General features: G+C 37.0%; 3 protein-coding genes and 1 non-coding gene across 5 annotated transcripts; 1 reads left to right on the top strand and 3 right to left on the bottom strand.

The window, feature by feature from the left end:
• Positions 1 to 830: 830 nt before the first annotated feature.
• On the bottom strand, positions 831 to 3,835 carry mzt2b (mitotic spindle organizing protein 2B). Of its 2 annotated transcripts, XM_057360438.1 has the most exons (5): positions 3,744 to 3,835; positions 3,182 to 3,375; positions 2,220 to 2,371; positions 1,597 to 1,731; positions 831 to 1,115 (listed from the first exon to the last, which is right to left on the bottom strand). In XM_057360438.1, the coding sequence occupies exons 2-5, from the start codon at positions 3,364 to 3,366 to the stop codon at positions 964 to 966; spliced, it is 624 nt and encodes a 207-aa protein (XP_057216421.1). In that variant the 5' UTR covers positions 3,367 to 3,375; positions 3,744 to 3,835; the 3' UTR covers positions 831 to 963. The 2 variants fall into 2 exon arrangements, with proteins under 2 accessions (XP_057216421.1, XP_057216422.1); XM_057360439.1 differs by lacking the exon at positions 1,597 to 1,731.
• An 890-nt stretch (positions 3,836 to 4,725) lies between these two features.
• zgc:193801 (uncharacterized protein LOC564476 homolog) lies at positions 4,726 to 8,516 on the bottom strand. Its single transcript, XM_057360433.1, has 8 exons — positions 8,369 to 8,516; positions 7,550 to 7,748; positions 7,273 to 7,463; positions 6,993 to 7,157; positions 6,728 to 6,883; positions 6,435 to 6,569; positions 6,215 to 6,307; positions 4,726 to 5,804 (listed from the first exon to the last, which is right to left on the bottom strand). Exons 1-8 carry the CDS (start codon positions 8,381 to 8,383, stop codon positions 5,376 to 5,378), a joined length of 1,383 nt encoding a protein of 460 aa, XP_057216416.1. The 5' UTR covers positions 8,384 to 8,516; the 3' UTR covers positions 4,726 to 5,375.
• A 333-nt stretch (positions 8,517 to 8,849) lies between these two features.
• Positions 8,850 to 8,921, top strand: trnaa-ugc (transfer RNA alanine (anticodon UGC)). The gene has a single exon. It is a non-coding gene; the product is annotated as a tRNA-Ala (tRNA).
• Positions 8,922 to 9,049: 128 nt separating this feature from the next.
• LOC130570230 (lysosomal membrane ascorbate-dependent ferrireductase CYB561A3) lies at positions 9,050 to 11,285 on the bottom strand. Its single transcript, XM_057360436.1, has 6 exons — positions 11,237 to 11,285; positions 10,893 to 11,079; positions 10,075 to 10,277; positions 9,787 to 9,941; positions 9,431 to 9,596; positions 9,050 to 9,268 (listed from the first exon to the last, which is right to left on the bottom strand). The coding sequence occupies exons 1-6, from the start codon at positions 11,255 to 11,257 to the stop codon at positions 9,245 to 9,247; spliced, it is 756 nt and encodes a 251-aa protein (XP_057216419.1). The 5' UTR covers positions 11,258 to 11,285; the 3' UTR covers positions 9,050 to 9,244.
• Between the last annotated feature and the right edge of the window lie 9,776 nt (positions 11,286 to 21,061).

Here is a 21,061-nt window from a genome sequence, read left to right as displayed (position 1 = left end):
TATAGATACTCTGAACCCAATGCTTATCTCTGTTAAAACGATTTGTAGAAGGAATGCTAATACTTTCACTTTGAAACGGAAGTTATTTCTTCAGAAACTGCTTTTCATATGCCAGCCAGTGCATTACTGACGTTCATTAACTATTGTACATGTCTCAAAAGCGAAGAGGATAACCTTGGCCTCGCTCTCTTACCAACTGTAAGGAAACAGCAGTGTACAAACACATAAGCACTTTCATTGACCTCCATTCCCAGTCCCCTTAATATAAAGTACAGATGTTATGGTTTTTCTAGAAGGAAGATCACCTCAAAAGCCAATTCAGTGCATATGAAATATGAAGAATGCTAATCAATAGGTCATTTTGGTCCAAATGAATCAAGTGTGCAGTCAGTGAATGTAATTGTGTTTAAGTACTTATGTATCATTTCTCAATAATAAGAAATGCCAACTGGCCTGAGAAACTTGAAAACGGACAGAAAAAAAGAGGAATACTTCTTCAAAGCAACACTGAATATTCTTACAAAAAAGTAACATTAGAAGCCATCTTGCTTTCTAATTTCAAACATTTTGTAATTGCACAAGAACAGCTTTGGAGTTTCTTCAAAAAAACAAAGTAGGCACATAAACTTAGAATTAGAAAGTTCTACATTTTACATACCATTGTTTTGGTGTGAATCGTGTTAACCTTGGTTCTGATCTCATGGGCTCTAGCAACAACACTACTTAAAATGTGGCATTCAAAATATTACCTTCAGCTATAATCTCTCTAGACAAGATGCAAATCTGAGACAAAATAAGTGTTCTTCGAGCAAAAACGAAGGCATACCAAATGGGAATACCTAAAATAACGTTTTTATTTACAGTGAAATTGTTTGTACAAAGTCTAAAAGATAATTCATTAACACAACAAAGGAGTGAAACTTAAACATCTTATGCATGTGATAATTTATGTTGAACAGAACTTCAGTTGGAGGTGAGCTGAGAAGATGAGCTGCTACTGCCAGAGCTCTTGGCGCTCTTCTGCCCCCTGGTGGCACTAACCTGGCGTGGCACCCGCTGACTAGAACCATCTCTTGCAGTTTTCTCTCCTTGCCCTGAACTTGTTTTACTGCGTACTGAATCACAAATAGACACAAGGAAAAATAGAAAAAATAAAGCAAAATAAATACATGTACTGTATATGCTATGACATGAAAGGTACGTTAAAGTAAAAACCTTTTATAAAATGCAACACACAGCAAACCAGTTGCATACAGTGTACGTAGTAAGTGATGGAATGGCAAAAAGTGAAGGTACAGATGTTCCATGTTCAAGATTTTGACAGTTAACATGCATGGTTTTTAATGTTGGTGACAGGCAATTTTGCAGGAAGCTGGTTTAGAAGCGCAATACATTGTCACAACTGACGCACAAGTCTCTATTGGTGAATGAGACTCAAAAAGTCCATGAGACACAAGTCATGAAACTGCAGCAGGAATTAGTTAGAAAACAGTTGGCTATGTGGAAGGAGAAATGTGGTGAAAAGGTTGAACATGAGGGTGAAGAGGCAACTTGAAAAAATAAAAAAACAGTAAGAGAGGAAGAATGCAGGAAAACCTTGAGAGACAGGAGCATTTGTGTCACCCGCACTGTAGACCACTATCTTAGCCCCTCCCCTTGGTGGGCGGGGTGCAGAAGAAGAGGGAGGGGCTGCAGTTTTAGCACTCTTTCCAGAGACCACACACTCCTCTTCTACAGGAAGTCATACATCGATTACAATAACAGTTATAAAAACAACTCCACAAAGCACCAGATGAAACAGCAGAAGATGTAAAGAATCAGAAAACTGTAGTATAAAGTCATAAGATCACCATCAGGGTTCCCACACTTTTTGACAAATATATTTCCATGAGTTATTTTGCTTCATAAACATAAATGATTATATAGATTTAGAAAGTTTCACTAATACATGACCAATTAACTAAAAGAAAACCACTAAAATAAATTAGCTCAAGTCATTAAAACTTAAGAACAAGACTGAATCGAACAAAAGTGATGACCACATTTTTTTGGATCAAAATGTATCAATCAATGTATCAAATGTATTATTCTGCAGATGGAGATGAGAAAATACATTCTTCTAACACACTTGATAATGCCACCAATTTCCCAATACAAAAAAGAAATACTGTTGTGTTGCATAGCATGGCTGGGTCTAAGTAAAAATCCATGGATCTCACCTCTAGACTCTGAAGGTGCAGTGGTGGTCTGAGATGCTGTTGATGCGTCACCAGCAGATGTTTCAGAGACCTTCTGTCCTGCACACATCGTCTTTAGGGTCTGATAGACTGCCAGAGGAGCAACGTTCATCTTTAACAAGTCGACTATAATCCTGCATAGCCAGAAATATAAACTTTCAATCATCTAGACAATTTCCTTCGACTAAACATGATCTTTAAATGTTTCTTCTATTGTTTAGCATCATTTGCAGTTTATGTAATATGTCTTTTTGAAAGATTTTTCTCATTCATTACTGTCTCAAGCAAAGACAGCGCAACTTCAAAGAGACACGAGTCAATAGCGCTTGAGCGTGAGCTCTGTCAGAGCGTTTCATTGGTTGAATGTACTGAATGAACACGCCCTTCACTGAACGAACGAGTCAAAATGAGACTGAATGAACTGCTACATGTTGTTCATGGTCTAATGTTCTCTTTACAATAATTACAACAATTAAATTAGTTAATCCAGATAGATTTTAGTAGACTAACATAATGTAGATTTCGTCGACTAAAAATAGACTAAATCTATGATAAATTGGGATGACTAAAACTAAATTGCATTTTAGTCAAAAGACTATGACTAAAACTAAATCAAAATTTGCTGACAAAATTGACACAGAATTTTATTTCTAATTTCTGTTAAGCCTTAAAATGTTAAAATTCTTTATTAAATTGTATGTGCAACAAAATAAGTTACTGAAATTGTTAATATTTAGAAAATAAATGTTATTTGAATTTTTAATTTTGTTTAAAATATCGACATGTGTATCGTATAGTGAACCCAGCATCGAGATACGTACCGAATCGTGAGCTGGGTGTATCGTTACACCCCTAGTTGTGTCACTATCACAGCCAAAACGTACATTAACACTATTCTTTGCAAACACTAAATGCAAATACATTTGGTGACATGTAGTACTCACTTGAAAACTTCTTGATCAATAACTATGCCAGCGGCCTGTGTGAGCTCAAACAGCTCAGTCTCCTCCGCATTTAAAACCTTTTTCTTCTTGATGCTGTATTTCTGCACATTGCCGCTGACGGTCACGCTGAGTGACGGAGAGTCCGGAGCGGAGGGCATTGCGCCTGGCTGCACTGACTGTGACATATGTGTCACCTATAAACCAGGATAAAACACAATCCATACTTGCATTACATACACATGCTATTGGTTCGACGTAAACTACTGTACTTTTCTAAAGCAACACAGTTAAATCCAGTATATCATTGCATATAACCGCAATACATATGAAAGTTAGTTGGTAAATGATCTATGACTAGAAATGTTCAATGTAACAGTTAAACAGCAAAGCCATTCAACTGCACATGCAAGTCAGTTTGCACACCTAACTACAAAACAAATTACTCATATCGAACTTGATGATGCCATTTCCACGTCCTCCTAGGGTTTATTTACATTATTTACATTCACTGATATGTTGATCGAGCTCTAAATCAAACGATGAAGTTTAACTAGATACTCACAACAATTGCCTAAAGACAGCTGCCTGCGTCTTCTTCTTCTTCTAGGGTTTAATGGCGTTTGGCAAACCAACTTAAAAGGTGCATTCCCGCCACCTACTGGAAAGGAGCGTGAAGCGCCTGATGGATAGGAAATTCAGAAACAAAAGGGACTAAACAAAATTATAGATATTCTAAATCCTATTCTAATCCTATCTATCAACCATGTTTGCTTTAAATAAATAATAATAATTCACGATAAATTCTCGCTTGATTAGTCCCATCTCTTAACAGAATCTGTAGTGACAATTCATTTATTTCCACACATCTTAAGGCTTGACAAAGCAGAAACCTGGCTCTTTCATAAGATTCACATTTTAAAAGCACATGTTCAACTGTTTATAATAATCCACAATTATCACAATTTTCATGCTTTCCTATTCTATATAAAAGCAATGTCCAATACGCATTCTTTTGATTAAAACATCCTCTTTCCTGTTTCCAAATCTTCTTCTCTCTGAACCAACTATTTCATGTATGCATCGAAAATGCTTTTGTTCCTTCGTCCCATTCCTTTTGCCATAATTCCTTTATTTCAATCGTTATTAACGCGATAACTTCTGATTTATTTAATGCCACTTCAATATCTATTTGTGAGTGATCCAATACCTGTTTGGCCAGATGATCAGCCTCATTTCCTTTCACACCCATGTGAGATGTAATCCAATTATTCTCAAGAGACATTACTTCATATATTATATCTTGCCTTGCTAAAGATGTTCCACTTGACAAACTGTTTAGTAGGCTACTGACAGGTAATCTGCACATATTCCTGACTTTATTGGTTGGATTTTTTCTATCCATTGAAGCACTAGAAGTATTGCTATTAATTCTGCAGTAGATACAGAAATATGATCTGCTGTTCTTCTCGACATTTTTATTTGGAAAAGGGGTAACTTATAACTCTCCGTTGGTTTTATTGCTTGATGACGTCACGCGGACTGGAGTGAGAAATGTAGGCTGCTGCTGATAAATGTCTTGAAAGGTCCATGTGAATTTTAGCAAACAACTAAAGAAAGTTTATTATTGTTTATCAAAATATTTTTTGTATGCCTATATAAAATAAAAAATGTATACAAATCCTCCACAAAAATGACTTACAAATGATTTACAGATCCTTTTCAGCTCTGGATAACAATTTACAACTTAAATAACAGAAATGCTAAAAATCAGTATACAACCATTAATAATATTTTTGTTAATGATCATTAATGTTCCATTTTTTTATTATTTCATGACCATTAATGTTAATGTTTAAATAACCCATACTTCACATCCAACATAGATATCAATGATATGAGTATAAGACAATGAATATGTGAGATCTCAGATCATATCTGCATGTAACAACAATAACATCAAATAAGCATGGATAAGAAAGATTTAAAAAATATTGGATTCTATAAATTTAACAATTCAAACATGCCTATATGTTCTTCTGGCCACCACTGGTAAGGCCAAATCAAGTACTGTATTTAAACATTTATTTATAGGCAAAAACCGATTATGGACAGATCATTTATGACCAGAAGATGCATGGCAAATTTAACAGTAATTCATAACAGCACTATGAAAAAGGAATGAAGGCAGCCAAACTCAGCAGACTCTCTGTACTTTTGTTTCTACAGTCCGTTCTGTGTCATCCACCAAACTGCGCTTCTTAGACGACACAGGAGACAATGACACTTCTTGTTTATCTTCTAAAACATTGGTGGTCAGTCCAGTGTTTGACAAATCTATGTCCAAACTGGGGCTCTCCAAACAAGGCATTGTATCTGTTGGCACAAGTTCCAGCTCTGAGGATTTCAATTCCTCATGTTGGTCGGTTTGTAGTTGTAAATCCTCTAGTCCTGTTTCAGAGCCACTGATTGCTTTTGCCTGTTGCTCCTCTAAATCCAAACTGAGCTCCAGCGCCCCCTTGTGGCCATTGATTGGCATGTAATCTGTCCCTGACAAGATCTCTCTCCTGAGTGAGGCGAGCTGTGCCTGCAGTAGCTCCTTGTGCTGAGCTTCAAGGCTTTCCATCTAATAAAAAAATAAAAACAGAACAAAATAACCCAAGCTTACTGCTTTTAATGTATTTTTTCATAAAGCCAACCCTAAATTAACAAACGTACGTTGAGGTTTTTTTTGACGATATAACTTGCCTTAATAGTATGCTGGGCATATCATAACACTGGTCAGAGAGAGGAATAATAATTAGCAAATATTCAGCAAACTAATTAAAGTGGTACGGAGGCACATTGTTAATTAGTGGGTGGTGTGTTGCAGAGGCTTTTCATCCACATAATAATTACATTCATTACTAAAGCAGCCATCTTCTGGAGCCATGTGGAGTTAAGTGCCTTGTTAAACAGCACAATGAGTTGCGATCACAATACATTTCTAAATCCCCCAACCTTTCCAAAGAACACATATACATTCAGAATACTTACAAGCTTGGCTACTTTTTGCTGGCTGTGGTCCGGGCATTGATATGCTTGCAGTTCCTCAAACATCCTTACATTAGACTGCACCAGGCTTGCAACCTGATAAGATAAATAATCAAACAGAGAATTTTATAAAGAGAACTAATGGACATATATTCTTCTTTAGGCTCATGCCAAATGATTTCCTGTGTCTTATGTCATCTTATGTTCCTGTCAAAGAGCATACCTGTTCTTTGAGCTGTTTGATCTCACCACGTAAAGTCTTCTCCATACTCTCCTTTTCCTGACGGAGTGTGTCTATCTGCTGGTGAAGCTCGAGGAGTCGTTTCTGTAGCAGGCTCTGTTCCAAACCCTCTACCTCCTAAAATCACAATGACAAAGTTATAATACATACCGTCCAGGAGATTTGATAAAAAACGAAAACTGCATAACTTAAATTATATCACATAAACATCTAGCCAGTATTTTAGAAATAGGAATGCTATACGTTGTGGTGGTCATACTTCATAGTGATGGTACCTGTTCCGTAAGTATGCCAGTAGCTGTGTCATAGATCACACTGCTTCCCTGTCCATCAGCATCCATCAGAACAAGGGTCTGTGTCCCATCAGAATTCTGGGAAGAGCCCACCTCCTCCTCAGCACCCAATGGGATTCCAGTTCTCTCACAGTCATACTTCAAACGTAAAGGAGCAGTCAAGAATTATACTTCAAAGTTCAAATTTAAAGCTTAGTGGTCACTCATGCTTGCTAAAGTACGTACATGCCCTAAAAGCTTTGTTTACCTTTGGCTCCACAGTCAATAGGGTTTCAGTGCCAGTGTTAAGGACGGGCTGGGTTAAGATCGATCCAATGCTAGCACCATCTGGTCCAAGACTCACTGTTAGCCCTTCATATGCTTTAGCACGTGCCTCTGAACTGTCACCGTAATACTGTCGGCAGTTCACATTCTGGTTGAACAAACATGCAAAAAATGATGGAATTAACAACATATTGATGGGGATAAGTATTTGAGAAAAATAACCAATGTAATTTTAAAAACCGGTCTAATTCAGTGTTATCAACCTGTGTGACTTGGATCTGGAATGTGGTGTGAGGATTTCGGAAATGTGTATTATAGTGTTTTATGGCCTCATCCCTTCTGTTGAAACCATTTCTACAGCGATAGCAGTGCCAGTGAGCACCCTTGAACCTCTTTTCTCCTTTAATAGTGCCTACAATCTCACAGTGATTACAGCAGCGTAGTACCTTCAAACCTGCCCATAAAAAGATGTTTAGTTAGAAGCATACAAAATAACTATACACATAATCTACATGAGTCTACATCCTCACTATGCATCACCTGCAAAGTCAATGCCTTTGTCAACATGTTTAATGCGGAAGTGAGCTCGAAGGATTACAGGATCTTGGTAAGACTCAATCACAGAGCACAGTGGGCAGTGCATGTGCACTCCTTTCTCTTGCCCTGCACACTTCTCATCCTGACACAACACAGGTGTGTATGTGAGCTCCGTTCCCCTAACGCGAACTGACGGATGGGCCTAGAAAATAAGTGCAGAAAAGACATGAATAAATATGCAACCCAACTACAAATGTGAAAAAACACCTATTCCTTATTTAAATATTACAGAAACTCTATAATTAGCCTTGGTTTTAGCACAATATGTTAGCTCAAGTAAACCTCAGATATTTTACTCCTTCAGATTGTTTTAATATGCAAGATTTCTTTAAGAGCCCCTTGTGGTAAATAGCAGCATTGCCATAGAAAACCAACGAAACTTGGACCATGGGCGATGAGTTTGTGAACAATCCAAAAACAGGTATAAAATATAAAAAAAACATTCTAACAACCCATTTCGTATAGCCCAACAAAAATGTTTTAAGCACTGTTATAGGCATGAATGCAACTGAATTACAGATACTTACATGAGCATAGAACATCTGACACTTATCTAACAAAGTATATACATTTAAACTACAAATCCCCCCCCAAAAAAAGTCATTATGGCATTATATTTAGTTGACTATGAATCGCACTAAATCACATTGATCTAAAAAGCTATAAAGGCTGGTAACATTATGGCTTTGTACCTAAGCAAGCTAACAACTTTAGCAAGCTAACAAAACACTCATAGCATTCTCCGTTTTAACTGTCACTCACCACAAAGGCTGACATGTTTTTAAACGAAATAGAAATATGCTACAAAAGCCGCTTTTCTCGTAGTCTTCGATTTATTAAACATCACATATCCGCGCGGTTGCGTGTGGTTCGTCATCCGTGTGTACACACACATTCACCCGCAACAAGATTTCTGACATAGGACGCAATGTTGATTTGTTCTTGTTGGAAATCACCGTAAACGAATTTCATTGGCCACTGTCATATACAGTGGGATTTTAAACCAATCAGCGTCGTAATCGAGTAACAGCGTAAGTGACGCGCCACAGCTCCGTTGGAGCTTTTTTATGTTATTTGAGCAGACTAAACATGTACAGCCTACACATAGAAGGTAGGCTATAACGTTTTGTTATGGTTTAGATCATTAACTGTACACTTTATTGACTTATTGAACAAAATTTATTACAAACACAATCATAAACCGTTTTGTAGTAAATACAGTTGAAACGTGACGTTATCCAATGGGGATGTAGCTCAGTGGTAGAGCGCATGCTTTGCATGTATGAGGCCCCGGGTTCAATCCCCGGCATCTCCACTGTTTTTGTTCGGTGTAAGCAATTCGGTTTAATTCTCAACAAAATGATACTTTAAACCAAGGTAAATACATATATAACAAAAATAACGTTAAAAACAAATTCCACAAAGGTTTAGGTTTATTGAGTGCAATTCTCTTTGTAACCACAAGAGGTTCGAACATTCATAGGATTTGAAGATGAAATAAAGCATAAAATAGCTGAATAGACACTAGTGATACCAACCAAAGCCTTCTTTAAAACGTCCACAGTAATTTCAAAGGGTTTTGCATGTTTAACAGTAATATTCTGTAAATGTATTCTTTTCTCTTTTTTGCTTCAGTCTTCATCTTGCATCTGCCAACAAAGGCTACGAATACAGAAGAAAAAAACATTTCAACCATTTCTCTGCTCAGTATTTTATACACCAACACCACACAAAATTCAATTTATAAAGAGTTACGATATGAATGTATTTCTTCTTATTATTATTATTTTTAATTGTAGAATTTTAACAGTGGATCACACTCACCCTGTTACTTTCTTGCTCAAATTCTGGATTCTTCCATTCCTGATTGAAAAGAATTTTTAGCACCACCAACCCAAAAATAACAACCAAGAGACCTAATGAGTTTGCAAACACAGCTTCAGTGGGCAACGCAGTGTATGGTTCTGTATTGCTTCCGTTTCTCCCATTTCTGCGGAGACACAATTAGAAAGAGTAGTGTCTGGAACAGCTGAACAAATCTGCCATCAATAGTAAAAATATATGAACTTTAGAGAGTGAATATATATTCTAAAATGTATTCCACAATTGAATATACTGTATTTCCAGGGCCGACGGAATATTAGGACTGGATGAACAAATAGAATTGCAATGTCACTCACAATGTAAGCAGTAGTTTCTGATTGATCCCTGACAGGCTGGAGATAAGACTCAAGATAAATATAGCCATGCCCATCCAGGTGTGAATAGGTTTCAGAAAGGCTCTAAATGTCAAAGGGCTCCAGGGCAATAAAAAGGCACCCAGACCAACACACCACTATCCAATCAGGAAACAAAGGTACAGTAAAAAGAACATCAGCACATTTGTATTTGATGGAGTAGCACTACAGTACTTATTGAGCTTAACCAATACGAAATTATTGGTTATTGGTAAGCATTATTTGTTGTACCTGCAAAATGAATAGGGTCACAGTTGAGATCCCAATCCAACTGTGTAGGGAATACAGGTGAGGGATGTTGTTGGCACTGTGAAAATCAAAAGCAGCTCTCACGCCCAGCAAAGAGAGCACAATTGCCACCAACAGTAGTCCGGCATGAGCCACCTTGCACCACCATCTGCTCCAGGTGAGAGGAACTCGGTACAGTAGTACAGCTAAGAGACAGAAACAAGACAGGATAATTGGAGTAAAGAGTTAATCGTATTTTTCCTTGTACCGTGATAATACATTAGTATGCTAGTGGTTCATTGCACTATTTAAAATTAGAAATACATATGATTCATGAATAAACAGCTTCTGTTACTCACTATTGGATATTAATGTGACAACTGTCTATTAGATCTGAGCACAGCTTACTGTGTTTAATGAAGCTCTATTTGTGTTTACCTGATAGTTTTTCGTTAAACGTGTTGAAAATGTTGCTTACACTCTTGAAAACAAACATGTGGGGCCTCCTTTAAGGCACAGATTCTGGCAGATAGTGAGACATGCTATGGTACCAAGATTAAGAGGTTGAATGTTACACAGACGACACACACAGTACAGTCATTCTATCGTATTGTGTTGGCTGTCTCATGAATCAGGGATCAAAACAACCCATGCTTGTCTAATGTTGCACTCAGCATGAACACTGGTAGAGAGATGCTTTTTTTTAAATGACTTTCAAGGGAAACTTGGATGCTTGGATGATTCTTGTACATAGCCCAGTTAATGTAATACAGTTCTCATTTTTGTTTAATTTAAGTTAACTTTACAGGAAGAGACCTCACCGTTTCCGTACAGCACCACCAGACTCGCCACCATCAGCACAGGGTGCCAGTTAAACTGCAAAAAAGAGCCATCACAGGCAAAACCTCCTCTCCAGGTCCCACTCCACAGGCACACAAACGTCACACACAAAATCCCTAGACACATACTAAGTATGTAGAGCGCATAGAAGGAAACCGGCAAACACATCTGTGTGTGTGTAACGGAGAGGAAAAATGTTTTTTAAACAGTGAACGTCTTTAATACAGTATGATATATTTAAGTTATTAAAACTTATGTAAAAATAACTTCAAATGTAAAAGTTTGATTGCACAATCATACATGTAAAAATGTTTTCTAGTCTTACATTGTTTTCTGTTGCAGTCATTCAATGGTGTCTTATCTGTATCTCTCCGCCTCGCTATGATTCTCTTTAAATGTGTCTGACCCTGAAATTCTGAGAGATGTTGTGCAAGTCATGGTCATGCTGTTAACTCAGTCTTCCTGAAATCTTAAAAAGAGAGACATATTTGTTGTCTGAAGTCAAGAATTTTCAGCTTGTCTTATGTCTAGCAGAGCTTTTGAAATGTGCATTAATATTATTTAAGTAAACGTATCTTATAAATTATGTTACAAATAATTTATACTCTTACTGAGTAGTTAAACTGCCCATCTGTTGTCAAGGACTACTAAAATGATCTTTCCCTCAGAACAAAGTTTGTCAACAAAATAAGCACAGTTTTTCTGCACAGTCATGCAGATGTCAGAGTGCCACAAAGACCTTAGTGTTTTCTTTGTGAAGCATGTCATTAGAATGCTACGTCAGGGCTACAATGTCACGCATATCGAGAAGTTATCATGAGAGTAGATGAAATCCAAATACATGATAATGCTAATACTTAGTGACTTATTTTAAAATGCCACTAAGAGAAAGTCTTATTAACTAAACCTTTATCTGAATGGCATGTTTTATCTACGTTGCACAGGAGACGTGGACTAAATTACACAGGTCTCAACCTTAAAGTGAATTCGGATGAAGACTACTGTAATTTAGGTCATCATAAAAGTACTAGGTGGCTTATCGGTCAGCAGTTCACGTTTGCATAGAACAGACCATCTTGACGAATGACAATTGGCATTTACTCCCATAGCTGTGTTCTTTTGAGTAATTGTCATTTAAAAGAAATAAAAGATTTAAAGGGACAGTTCACCCAAAAATAAAAATTCTGTCATCATTTACCGATCCTTGAGGTTGTTCCAAATTTCTTTGTTCTGATGAACATAGAGAAAGATATTTGGAAGAATGCTTGTAACTAAACAGTTCTTGGCCACCATTGACTAGTAGTGCAATGGGATGACAATGGTAGTCAAAAGTGCCCCAGAACTGTTTGCTTTCCTACATTCTACATCTTCTTTTGAGTTCAACAGAACAACATTAACAGTATAAAGCAATTTTCCTACTATGGTAGTCAATGGTGGCCAATAACTGTTTGGTTACAGGCATTCTTCCAAATATCTTTCTCTGTGTTCATCAGAAGAAAGAAATGTATACAGGTTTGGAACAACTTGAGGGTGATATGGTAAATGAAGATAGAATTTACAGTTTTGGGTGAACTGTCCCTTTTAGACAGTACGACTTAATCTATCAGGAGTCAAGTCACTCTGTATTTTCATGATAACATAATGGTCTGGCTGCTTTTATTGTGTTTATATAAAACACAAGATGAAATACAAAGATCCTCATTGTTTAGATGTTGTTTACTCATTTAAAATATAAACTTTTACAGATATATTATGTATCATTAATACCAATGTCTTACACACATAAGACAACTCTCAGATATGTGATTAGAGTCTTCCTCCAATTATAACTGAGTTTCAAAATACAGTCTATACAGTCTAACTGATTATACATCATATATTATAATAGATGTCGCAGAGGATAAAGGCATACACAGACAAACATGCTTTGTGCACACTTCTTGATTTTCTTCATCCTCAACGAAGAGTGAAATGTACTGGCCTTCCTTGCAAAGAAGCTCAGTGTTTTCAGAGATCAAGATACTGTGGCTTGGCACATCAGGCCGGAAGCAGAACTTTTTTACCGAATGTGGCAGCAGCGTGTCCGTCATATCTTTCCCGGGGTATTTTGCTATAAAGGCTTCCACATCCAGCTTCTCTTTGCTGATGAAGGCTCGCATGTTCCTGCTGCTCCGGTTCAGTATGTTAGTTTTTATGTTGGTGTTTCCCATTGCTTTGTGAGTATGCCTGCTGATGAGTTTAGAACACAAAATTTTGATTTGCATGGATGCAGGTGGTGCAGCATTAGAGAAACTGACATATGCTGAGTGCAAGAGGAGTCATCAGTAATTTTGATCAGTTCTTCCTGAAAGAGAGAGAATTGAATTATATATAGCTGATAAAAGTGAATATGATCAGGTGCACTAGATGCTCTTAAAGCTACCAGACATTCAAAGTTATGGGGTATTAATTGAAGTTTGTGAATAATTTCAAGACTGAAGTATAGGTCATCTCAACATCTTAATTAAGGCATACATATAAAACTCTAAACATCTTTGTGGTACTTCATACTTTGCGGTAGTTTTAAGTCCATGCTGATTCATCAGTGGTCCAAAAATATATTCAACCACCATATGAAGTGAAGACAAGTATGTCAATGAAGGGACCCCATCAGTGATGGTGTGACCTCCATCTGTGAGATAGATTGCCTTCCATTCTTTGACTTCCTCCTGGCTATTACTCGAGTGTATGCTTTGATTATTTCCATGGGTTTCTCTTTGTTATTTGTCCTCACACTGCCCATGTTCATCTCTGTTCTTCTTCAAGTGTTATTTGATTTTGATCGCAAAGGGTACCTACCTTTAAAATGAAAGGTCGTTCTTTCTTTTGTGCCTTAATCACCATCGGCCACAGTCTGGAAACCCCTTTGATTGAACCTTAAGAAAAAATTTCAATCTAACAAAATAGTACTTCTGTTTAGGTTCACCACCAATTCACATGCAATTGTTGCAATTTTGCAACATTTTATCATTGTATCAGTAAATGTGAAGAAGACAAGCAAGACTGTCTGAAAATCTATTTAGTCTATTTCTGTGCAGTCCAACTCGAGAAACATTCTTACCTCTATGCATGCAGTGTTTCAAGTGAGATTGCCATGCTCGGATCAGGTAAAACGTCAATTGTGTCAGAGCTTTTGAGACTTGGATAATCTGCACACAAAAATGTATTATGAGATGCAAATGTCAAAGCACACTTTATTCTGTCACATGGTCTGCACGTACTTTCAGTTCGAAAAAGAGATAGCAGAGCATAGCTATAACAAAATAGTAAAGGAAGCAGATACTGATCATAGCAGATGTTCAATGCACCAGTATTTATATAATTTGGTATCAAACATTTTTTTTAAATGTGCAAACATTGTTAGATTAAATTGTTAGGCTAGTTTGCAAATAATACCAATATTTACTTGCAAGAGTTATGATTTAATATTAAGTGGGCGTACTGACCATAAGATTTGACATTTCTAAAATGGTAGACAAGATTTTCCAAGCCCAATACTATTGAATCATTTGCAAAAAAAGCAATGTTTTGAAAGCCCCACTAAGCCACCGTGTATGTACTAAGGAAATCAACCTGGGAATAACTACTGTATGAAACACATTAAAGAAGAAGAAAAGCAAAAATACTGTTCATGTGTAAGAAATACTCCTAGAAAGCCATTTAGTGTGTACAACAAAAACAGACGAGAAAAGCTTTTCACAAACCAAAGCTTCTGTAGCTTTAATGAGAAAATGGGTTTAGTATCCAGTGGCCGCAAATGGCAAAAGTCAAGTGGCGAGAATCATATGAATATAAGTGCATGACACATAAGCTCAACAGCTTCCTCTGTTAAGAAGGTACAATGAGACTATACTGGCGTCTCATCTATACTTCAATGTTCAATATGTTGGGTGCCATATGGCAACCAAATCACGCCGATGAAAAACAGAACAGGTGTGAAGGACTATTTCACAAGGGATGGACGCAGTTTCATTTGCTTTTCAATAAAGCAGCACTGGATTGCTGTAGATGCAATGAAGACAAATGTATTTATTTCGCTTTTGTGTCAACACACACACCAGTTTTTTGGGCATATCAAGACTTTATAGAGATCACTTATGTGTCAGAGCAGGAGCTCTTGAAGACCATAAAGACATGGTACATATCTCCATCACTAAGATCTTGATTTGAACTTGAAATATTTCATTATTAAAAGAAACATAATGCTGCTGTCCTTCTGAAATCTCATGTCTCCATATTTCATGATTTTTCATCAAAAATCATTATTATTAGTCACCCTTTAAGTTTGTCACTGGGATTTGGAAATATCTAACCAATAAATAGTAATAAAATTGTTTGTCAACTTCGACAACACAGTATTTAATCATTTAAAAAGAGTTTTTTCCATTTCCTGAAAAACAGCGAATTTGGACATCTGACGTTTCAGAAGGACAGCAACGATAAATAGCATATAGTAAGTTCTAGGTCTATTTTCTGGAGTCTTGAAATAGCACATTTATGCTACAACACATAAAACAATGTATATATGTGTATCTTAAAGGGACAGTTCAAAAATATGCAAAATAATTTCTGTGAAATCAACAAGAATGTTGATGCCACGAAAGGTTGTCAGTCTCTAAGATTATGCCTATGACAACATCTCATTTTCATCTCTTTTTGTGTTTAACACATTAAAATCATGAAGGCACAACATATGATGGTGATGATGAGTAAATGAAGATTCAATTTTTTTTCTGAATGAACTGTACCTTTAACAGTTAGTACTGTATAGTCCACCACATAATTACTCTGCAATTTGCATAGTAAAAATTCAATTCAAAGCAGACTTTTGGAGCTTTAGAAAATGAAATAAAAGCTTTGTTTATTTAATGTATTTACAAATTAATACACTCTATACGGTATATCATCTGTATTACCAGAATTCTGCAAATACTCTAACTGAACAATGAAACTGGCTCTGCATTAATGTTAGATCCTAAAACAGGTGTGCCTTGACAGCTGTGTTAGTGACATGTGAAGTCTCCTGCATTCTTTTATTCACACTTATCTGTTCTGCTGTTGGTGTTTGTTTAATCCTGACAGGTTGTTAAGGATCTACTGAGAGGAGAGATGCCCTCACTGCACGTCAAGTCAACTCAAGACCCTCACCAACAACCACATATATTTTAAGTGGCATGTTTCACCTCAAGGTGAAATACATACATGACATGGGCAACTGGCACGATACAGGCTACATCTGTTGGATCGCATACCGCCACGTAAACTTAAATGGGTTTACCTTTGAAGGCGCAGTTGTGCAAAACCATCAAGAGAAATGTAAGTGGAAAAGGTTGATATTGAAGCAACTGGTCAAGGTTCTTTCTGGAGTTGCTTTATTCACCAAACCTGAGAGTCCACTTAAATCATCAAAACAGGGCCATTAAAAAACAAAACAGGGCCATTAAACATCAATGGCCTGGCTGAAATTCCACCAAGCCTTTCAGCGACTCAAAAGACAAACCTCAACGGCACATCAATCATCCTCTACTTAACGAAATCACAAATTACAGGAAAATGGCACACAGAAGCCAACCAGCGGTGTCCAAATCAGTGAAAAGGAGAGTGATCATTTTTACTTTTTTAACGGCAAGCTAAAACGTGCTATGAACCACTTTAGACCAAACGTAGAGAACACAGACATTGGCTGAAATATATTGTTTGTAGAGGCCAAATATGTGAGAAGTGGCACAAACAAAACAGAGATGAAATGATAATTAAACAGAGATGAAATGTAACTATATAACATAAAACTTTCACTGAAAAGTTATGTTATGACGTGGTTTCCCATCTTACTCTTTTCATGTTGAATGTCTGTATTTACAGGATCCTGCAATGTAAAATATAAATAACAAACCAAAAATGATAGAAATTAGGGTATTTTACATGATTTATTTACAATTAATGCATGTGCCTCTGTTTCTGCTGGCAACGTAGTGCTCAACATGTGCAGTGTTATTGTCTGGCCTTTGATAAATTCCCACATTAAAATAAGTCAGGTGATGAATACTATTCTATTCTTCACCAGCTGTAAATGTCTTATCTTATGTACATAGCAAAACTCAAAGACCCAAATTAAGCAAAGATAAAAGTGTAACCGTCCTTCCGTCTGAAGAACGAAAACTGTAAATGCAATGTTGTTTGAGTATATGGCGTGATGAGGTTATGGTGGCTGCCACTGTCTCTGCTTACCATAGCTATGTCTTTACACCTGAAGAAAACCTTTCGGATTTCTGATCTTGATGAAACGGCATGTCAAGAAATACAGTGCGGAGACTGGGCTCGATTTCAGTCAGGTTTCAGAAAACATGGCAGATGCTTTTTTACAAAGTGCATGTATATTGCAGTAGTGCATTGGATTAAATCTATGCCATGCTTGTGGGTTCATAGGGGGCATTATAAAGAAAACATCTTTCCTGGAATTGTACCATCAAAGGTAAGCTCATATTTTTTAAGCTTTTAAACATGAGAAGAAACAATTTATCAATATATTTCTTTGAGTAAAAGAACAACAAAACTGAAAGGAAAACAACATACGGTATGCTGTATACAATAAGTGTTCATATGAATTATACTTTCAAGAATTTTATACAAAGAAATGTAATGCAGAATTACTGTGTGTGTGTGTGTGTGTGTGTGTGTCTGTGTGTGTGCGTGCGTGTGTGTGTGCGTGCGTGCGTGCGTGCGTGTCTGTGCATGTGCATGCTCGTGCGTGCGTCCCAATGCTATACCATAAAATCACTATATTCATATTTCTTATAGATTATAAGAACCTTAAGATGGAAAATGCATTCGACAAAAAAAGGCATTACTGTTTTGAAGCATCACTGTCTTATCACTGGCAAACGAACAAGCATGACAAAATTGGACAAGTGGTTAAAGACAAAACACTGGAAGACTGACTATCATTCAGGTCAATCCACAGATGTGTTGCCAGCGGATGCTTTTAAAGATTCCCTTGAGAGATGTTTGTGGAAACAGGTGTCAGCATCAGCCAAGATGTTAAGGACTACTCTCCCATCTGCTGCATGGATGAGGATATTGTCTTATCAAAAGATGAACAGACAAGGTTCAGCCATCTGTCCCATACACCAGGCTACAAGATATTCTCAACAGCACAAAAGAGCAGAAGTGAATGAGTTACTGGAGAGTACTTTGGAAAACGGATCCAAATCCAGTAATGATGCTGTTATCCATAGAAAAATAATATTGCATTTACTAAGAACGGGGCTTGTTCGAGAAGAACATATTTTAAGATCCAACCCGCAGGACAACACAGCTGAATCACAAGATAATTCAGATGGTGAGATGATGGACACAGGTGAGATCTTAAGTATCGCCTCAAGTCACGACACACATTCTCAACCTGACTCAACACATAGAAACCAAGTATTAGTAAAAAGAAGAAACATATGGAAAAAAAACCCACAAAATGACAAAAAGTCTTTTACTGTAAGCTGGAGAACACAGCCTGGAACCAATGCGGCTCTAAATACTGAAATACCGACTACACGTGCAAAGCTGTTGAGGGCAGACGAGATCAAAGCAAAAAAATCAGTAAAATACCTCAGCAACAAAACCTCACCAGATGCTTACAAAAGCAAAATGAGCCCATCATTTGTCATCATGGATGACAAACTCAAACCAGGTGTTGACAAGGTAACTTCAGTGTCTAACATCACAGATGACGTACTACATTTCAGAAACCAGACATCATCAGCCAATGCTGAAATAACATCAACTACTAAACTCCAAGAGTCTGATATCATTCAGGTGATACATACCCAACTCAAAGGAAAGGCACTTGTGTCAGAAAATGGAAATAAAACAAACAATCATTCAAAAATAAAAGCTAGGAACAGGTGGTTCCAAGTTAATACAAACCCAAGTGATTTAGACAATTCAATAAAACTATCAAGTGTGCTTCCAGGCTTTGGGAAAGAAAGTGCATCAAATATTATGGTGCCTACAAAACATCTTGAAAAAGAAGCAGAGAAATCAGCCATCTCAGATGAAAATGTGAATATTATCACAATTACAATACAACAGATGAAAAAGACAACAACGCTCCCTGAAACAGACCTTGGCACAGAACTGGAGAGAGTGTTTTCTAAAACTGAGAGAAATTGGAGGAAACCATCTTTGGAGAGCAAAGATAGCAAGCCAAAAGTGGGAGCAATCTATGAAACCATGAGAGATGATCAAATACAGAGGATTAGTAGAAGTCATATAAAATTAAGAAGGGAAATAAGAGCTCCAGAAAACCCTGAACAGGAAAACATTGATGAATCACTAACACAGATATCTAATAGACAATATGAACATGATGACACAATGAGAGGACATGGGATAGAGATCTCAACACATCCTACTGAAACTGAACGAACAACAGAAACTGTGATATCAACAGCAACCACACACAAAGAGAGGAAGTCAGAACCTGCTGATTTAACTTCAGCACATATTGGACATAAAGATATAAATGAACCAGTCACACCAAGAGAAGATGAACCTACAGTCCTTGATCACGTGATGGGGACAACAACAGAATTTGCTGAAACTGAATGTACGACTGAAATTGAGATATCAACACGAGAAGATATTAAACCTGTGAAGAGAGAAACTACTACATACAAAGACATCAAGACAGAACCTGTTGATTTAACTTTAGAACATATTGAACATAAAGACATAAATAAACTAGTAACACCAACATCTTCAGAAGAACATGAACCTACAGCTATCGATCATGTGATAGGTACAACAGCAGGATTCGCTGAAACTGAATGTACAACAGAAATTGAGATTACAACACCAGAAAATATAAAACATGTGGAGAGAGAAACTACCACACACAAAGAGAATGTTAAATTTACTTCAGAAAATATTGAACAGAAAAACAAGAATGAACCAGTAACACCAACATCTTTAAGAGAACATGAACCTACGGTCATCGATCGTGTTACAAGAACAACAACAGAATTTGCTGAAACTGAATGTACAACAGAAATTGAGATATCAACAGAAGATATAAGACCTGTGGAGAAAGAAACTACCACATACAAAGAGAGCAAGACAGAATCTGCTGATTTATCTTCTGAAACACCTTCAAGAGAACATGATCCTACAGTCATCGATCATGTGATAGAACCAACAACAGGATTCGCTGAAACTGAATGTACAACAGAAATTGAGATTTCAACCCCAGAAAATATAAGTTCTGCAGTGAGAGAAACTACCACAAACAAAGATATCAAATCAGAATCTGTTGATTTAACTTCAGAACATAGTGAACCAAAACGTACAGATGAATCAGTAACATCATCAACCCAAAGACAATACGAACATATTGTCACATTGCCAGATCATGCGATAGAAATAACAACAGAGCCTTCTGAAACTGAATGTACAACAGAAATCTTGATATCAACGCCAGAACCTTCAAATAACCAAGTGACAACTTCAAGTGAATACATCAACAGCATCACACTGGCAGGACCAGAAATGACACTGGACCATCCTGAAACAGAATGTACAAAAGATTCAGAGAGCTCACAGGTAAAAAAGGATAACATTCTAGAAAGGACATCAATGAAAACGACAGAAATGATGCCAACAGTGACAGACACTGGAGAGAAAACCGAGTGCACTGAAGTGACGGAAATCCTTCAATCACCAGACGCAGATGAGATGCTGTTGACAGATGAAGACTTCTGCTTTGGACTAATTCATCGCACCACATCAGGGTTGAAAAGATGCCGGGAGAAGATGATGCAAATTATCTCATATAAGACCACTCCACGATCATATTTCCCAACAACTTTGCAACCAAATTCAACTCGCAAAATCCAGAAATCACTGCAGGCATCCTCTCTGATTAAATTTCAGAGTTTTACACAAGTTACTCAAAAGAATATAGAAAAGGAGAATCAAACTTCAGATGCCAATAGCCACTTCTACTATTTTAATGGCAAATTGAAAAGAGTTGGAAATCACGCAGCACGCCATGAGAACAATAACACTTTGAGTCAATAAACCAAAGACAATTCAGAGGTTTATTTAGTAAATAAAACTA

This window comes from Triplophysa rosa, linkage group LG19 (assembly GCF_024868665.1).
Source record: "Triplophysa rosa linkage group LG19, Trosa_1v2, whole genome shotgun sequence".
Taxonomy (NCBI): domain Eukaryota; kingdom Metazoa; phylum Chordata; class Actinopteri; order Cypriniformes; family Nemacheilidae; genus Triplophysa; species Triplophysa rosa.
Note: the sequence above shows the minus strand (reverse complement) of the source record. Positions and strands in the feature narration are given on the sequence as shown.

Coding starts and splice junctions, on each gene's coding strand:
- LOC130570230 (XM_057360436.1), bottom strand. CDS start 11,257: ATGACTGCAACAGAAAACAAT. Junction 10,278..10,892: donor GGTGGTGCTGTACGGAAACG/GTGAGGTCTCTT, acceptor TCTGTCTCTTAG/CTGTACTACTGTACCGAGTT. Junction 9,269..9,430: donor TTGAGCAAGAAAGTAACAGG/GTGAGTGTGATC, acceptor CTGTATTCGTAG/CCTTTGTTGGCAGATGCAAG.
- mzt2b (XM_057360438.1), bottom strand. CDS start 3,366: ATGTCACAGTCAGTGCAGCCAGGCGCAATGCCCTCCGCTCCGGACTCT. Junction 1,732..2,219: donor TGCACCTTCAGAGTCTAGAG/GTGAGATCCATG, acceptor GACTTCCTGTAG/AAGAGGAGTGTGTGGTCTCT. Junction 1,116..1,596: donor AAATGCTCCTGTCTCTCAAG/GTTTTCCTGCAT, acceptor TTTGTGATTCAG/TACGCAGTAAAACAAGTTCA.
- zgc:193801 (XM_057360433.1), bottom strand. Junction 6,884..6,992: donor TATTGACTGTGGAGCCAAAG/GTAAACAAAGCT, acceptor TTACGTTTGAAG/TATGACTGTGAGAGAACTGG. Junction 6,308..6,434: donor TCAAACAGCTCAAAGAACAG/GTATGCTCTTTG, acceptor TTATCTTATCAG/GTTGCAAGCCTGGTGCAGTC.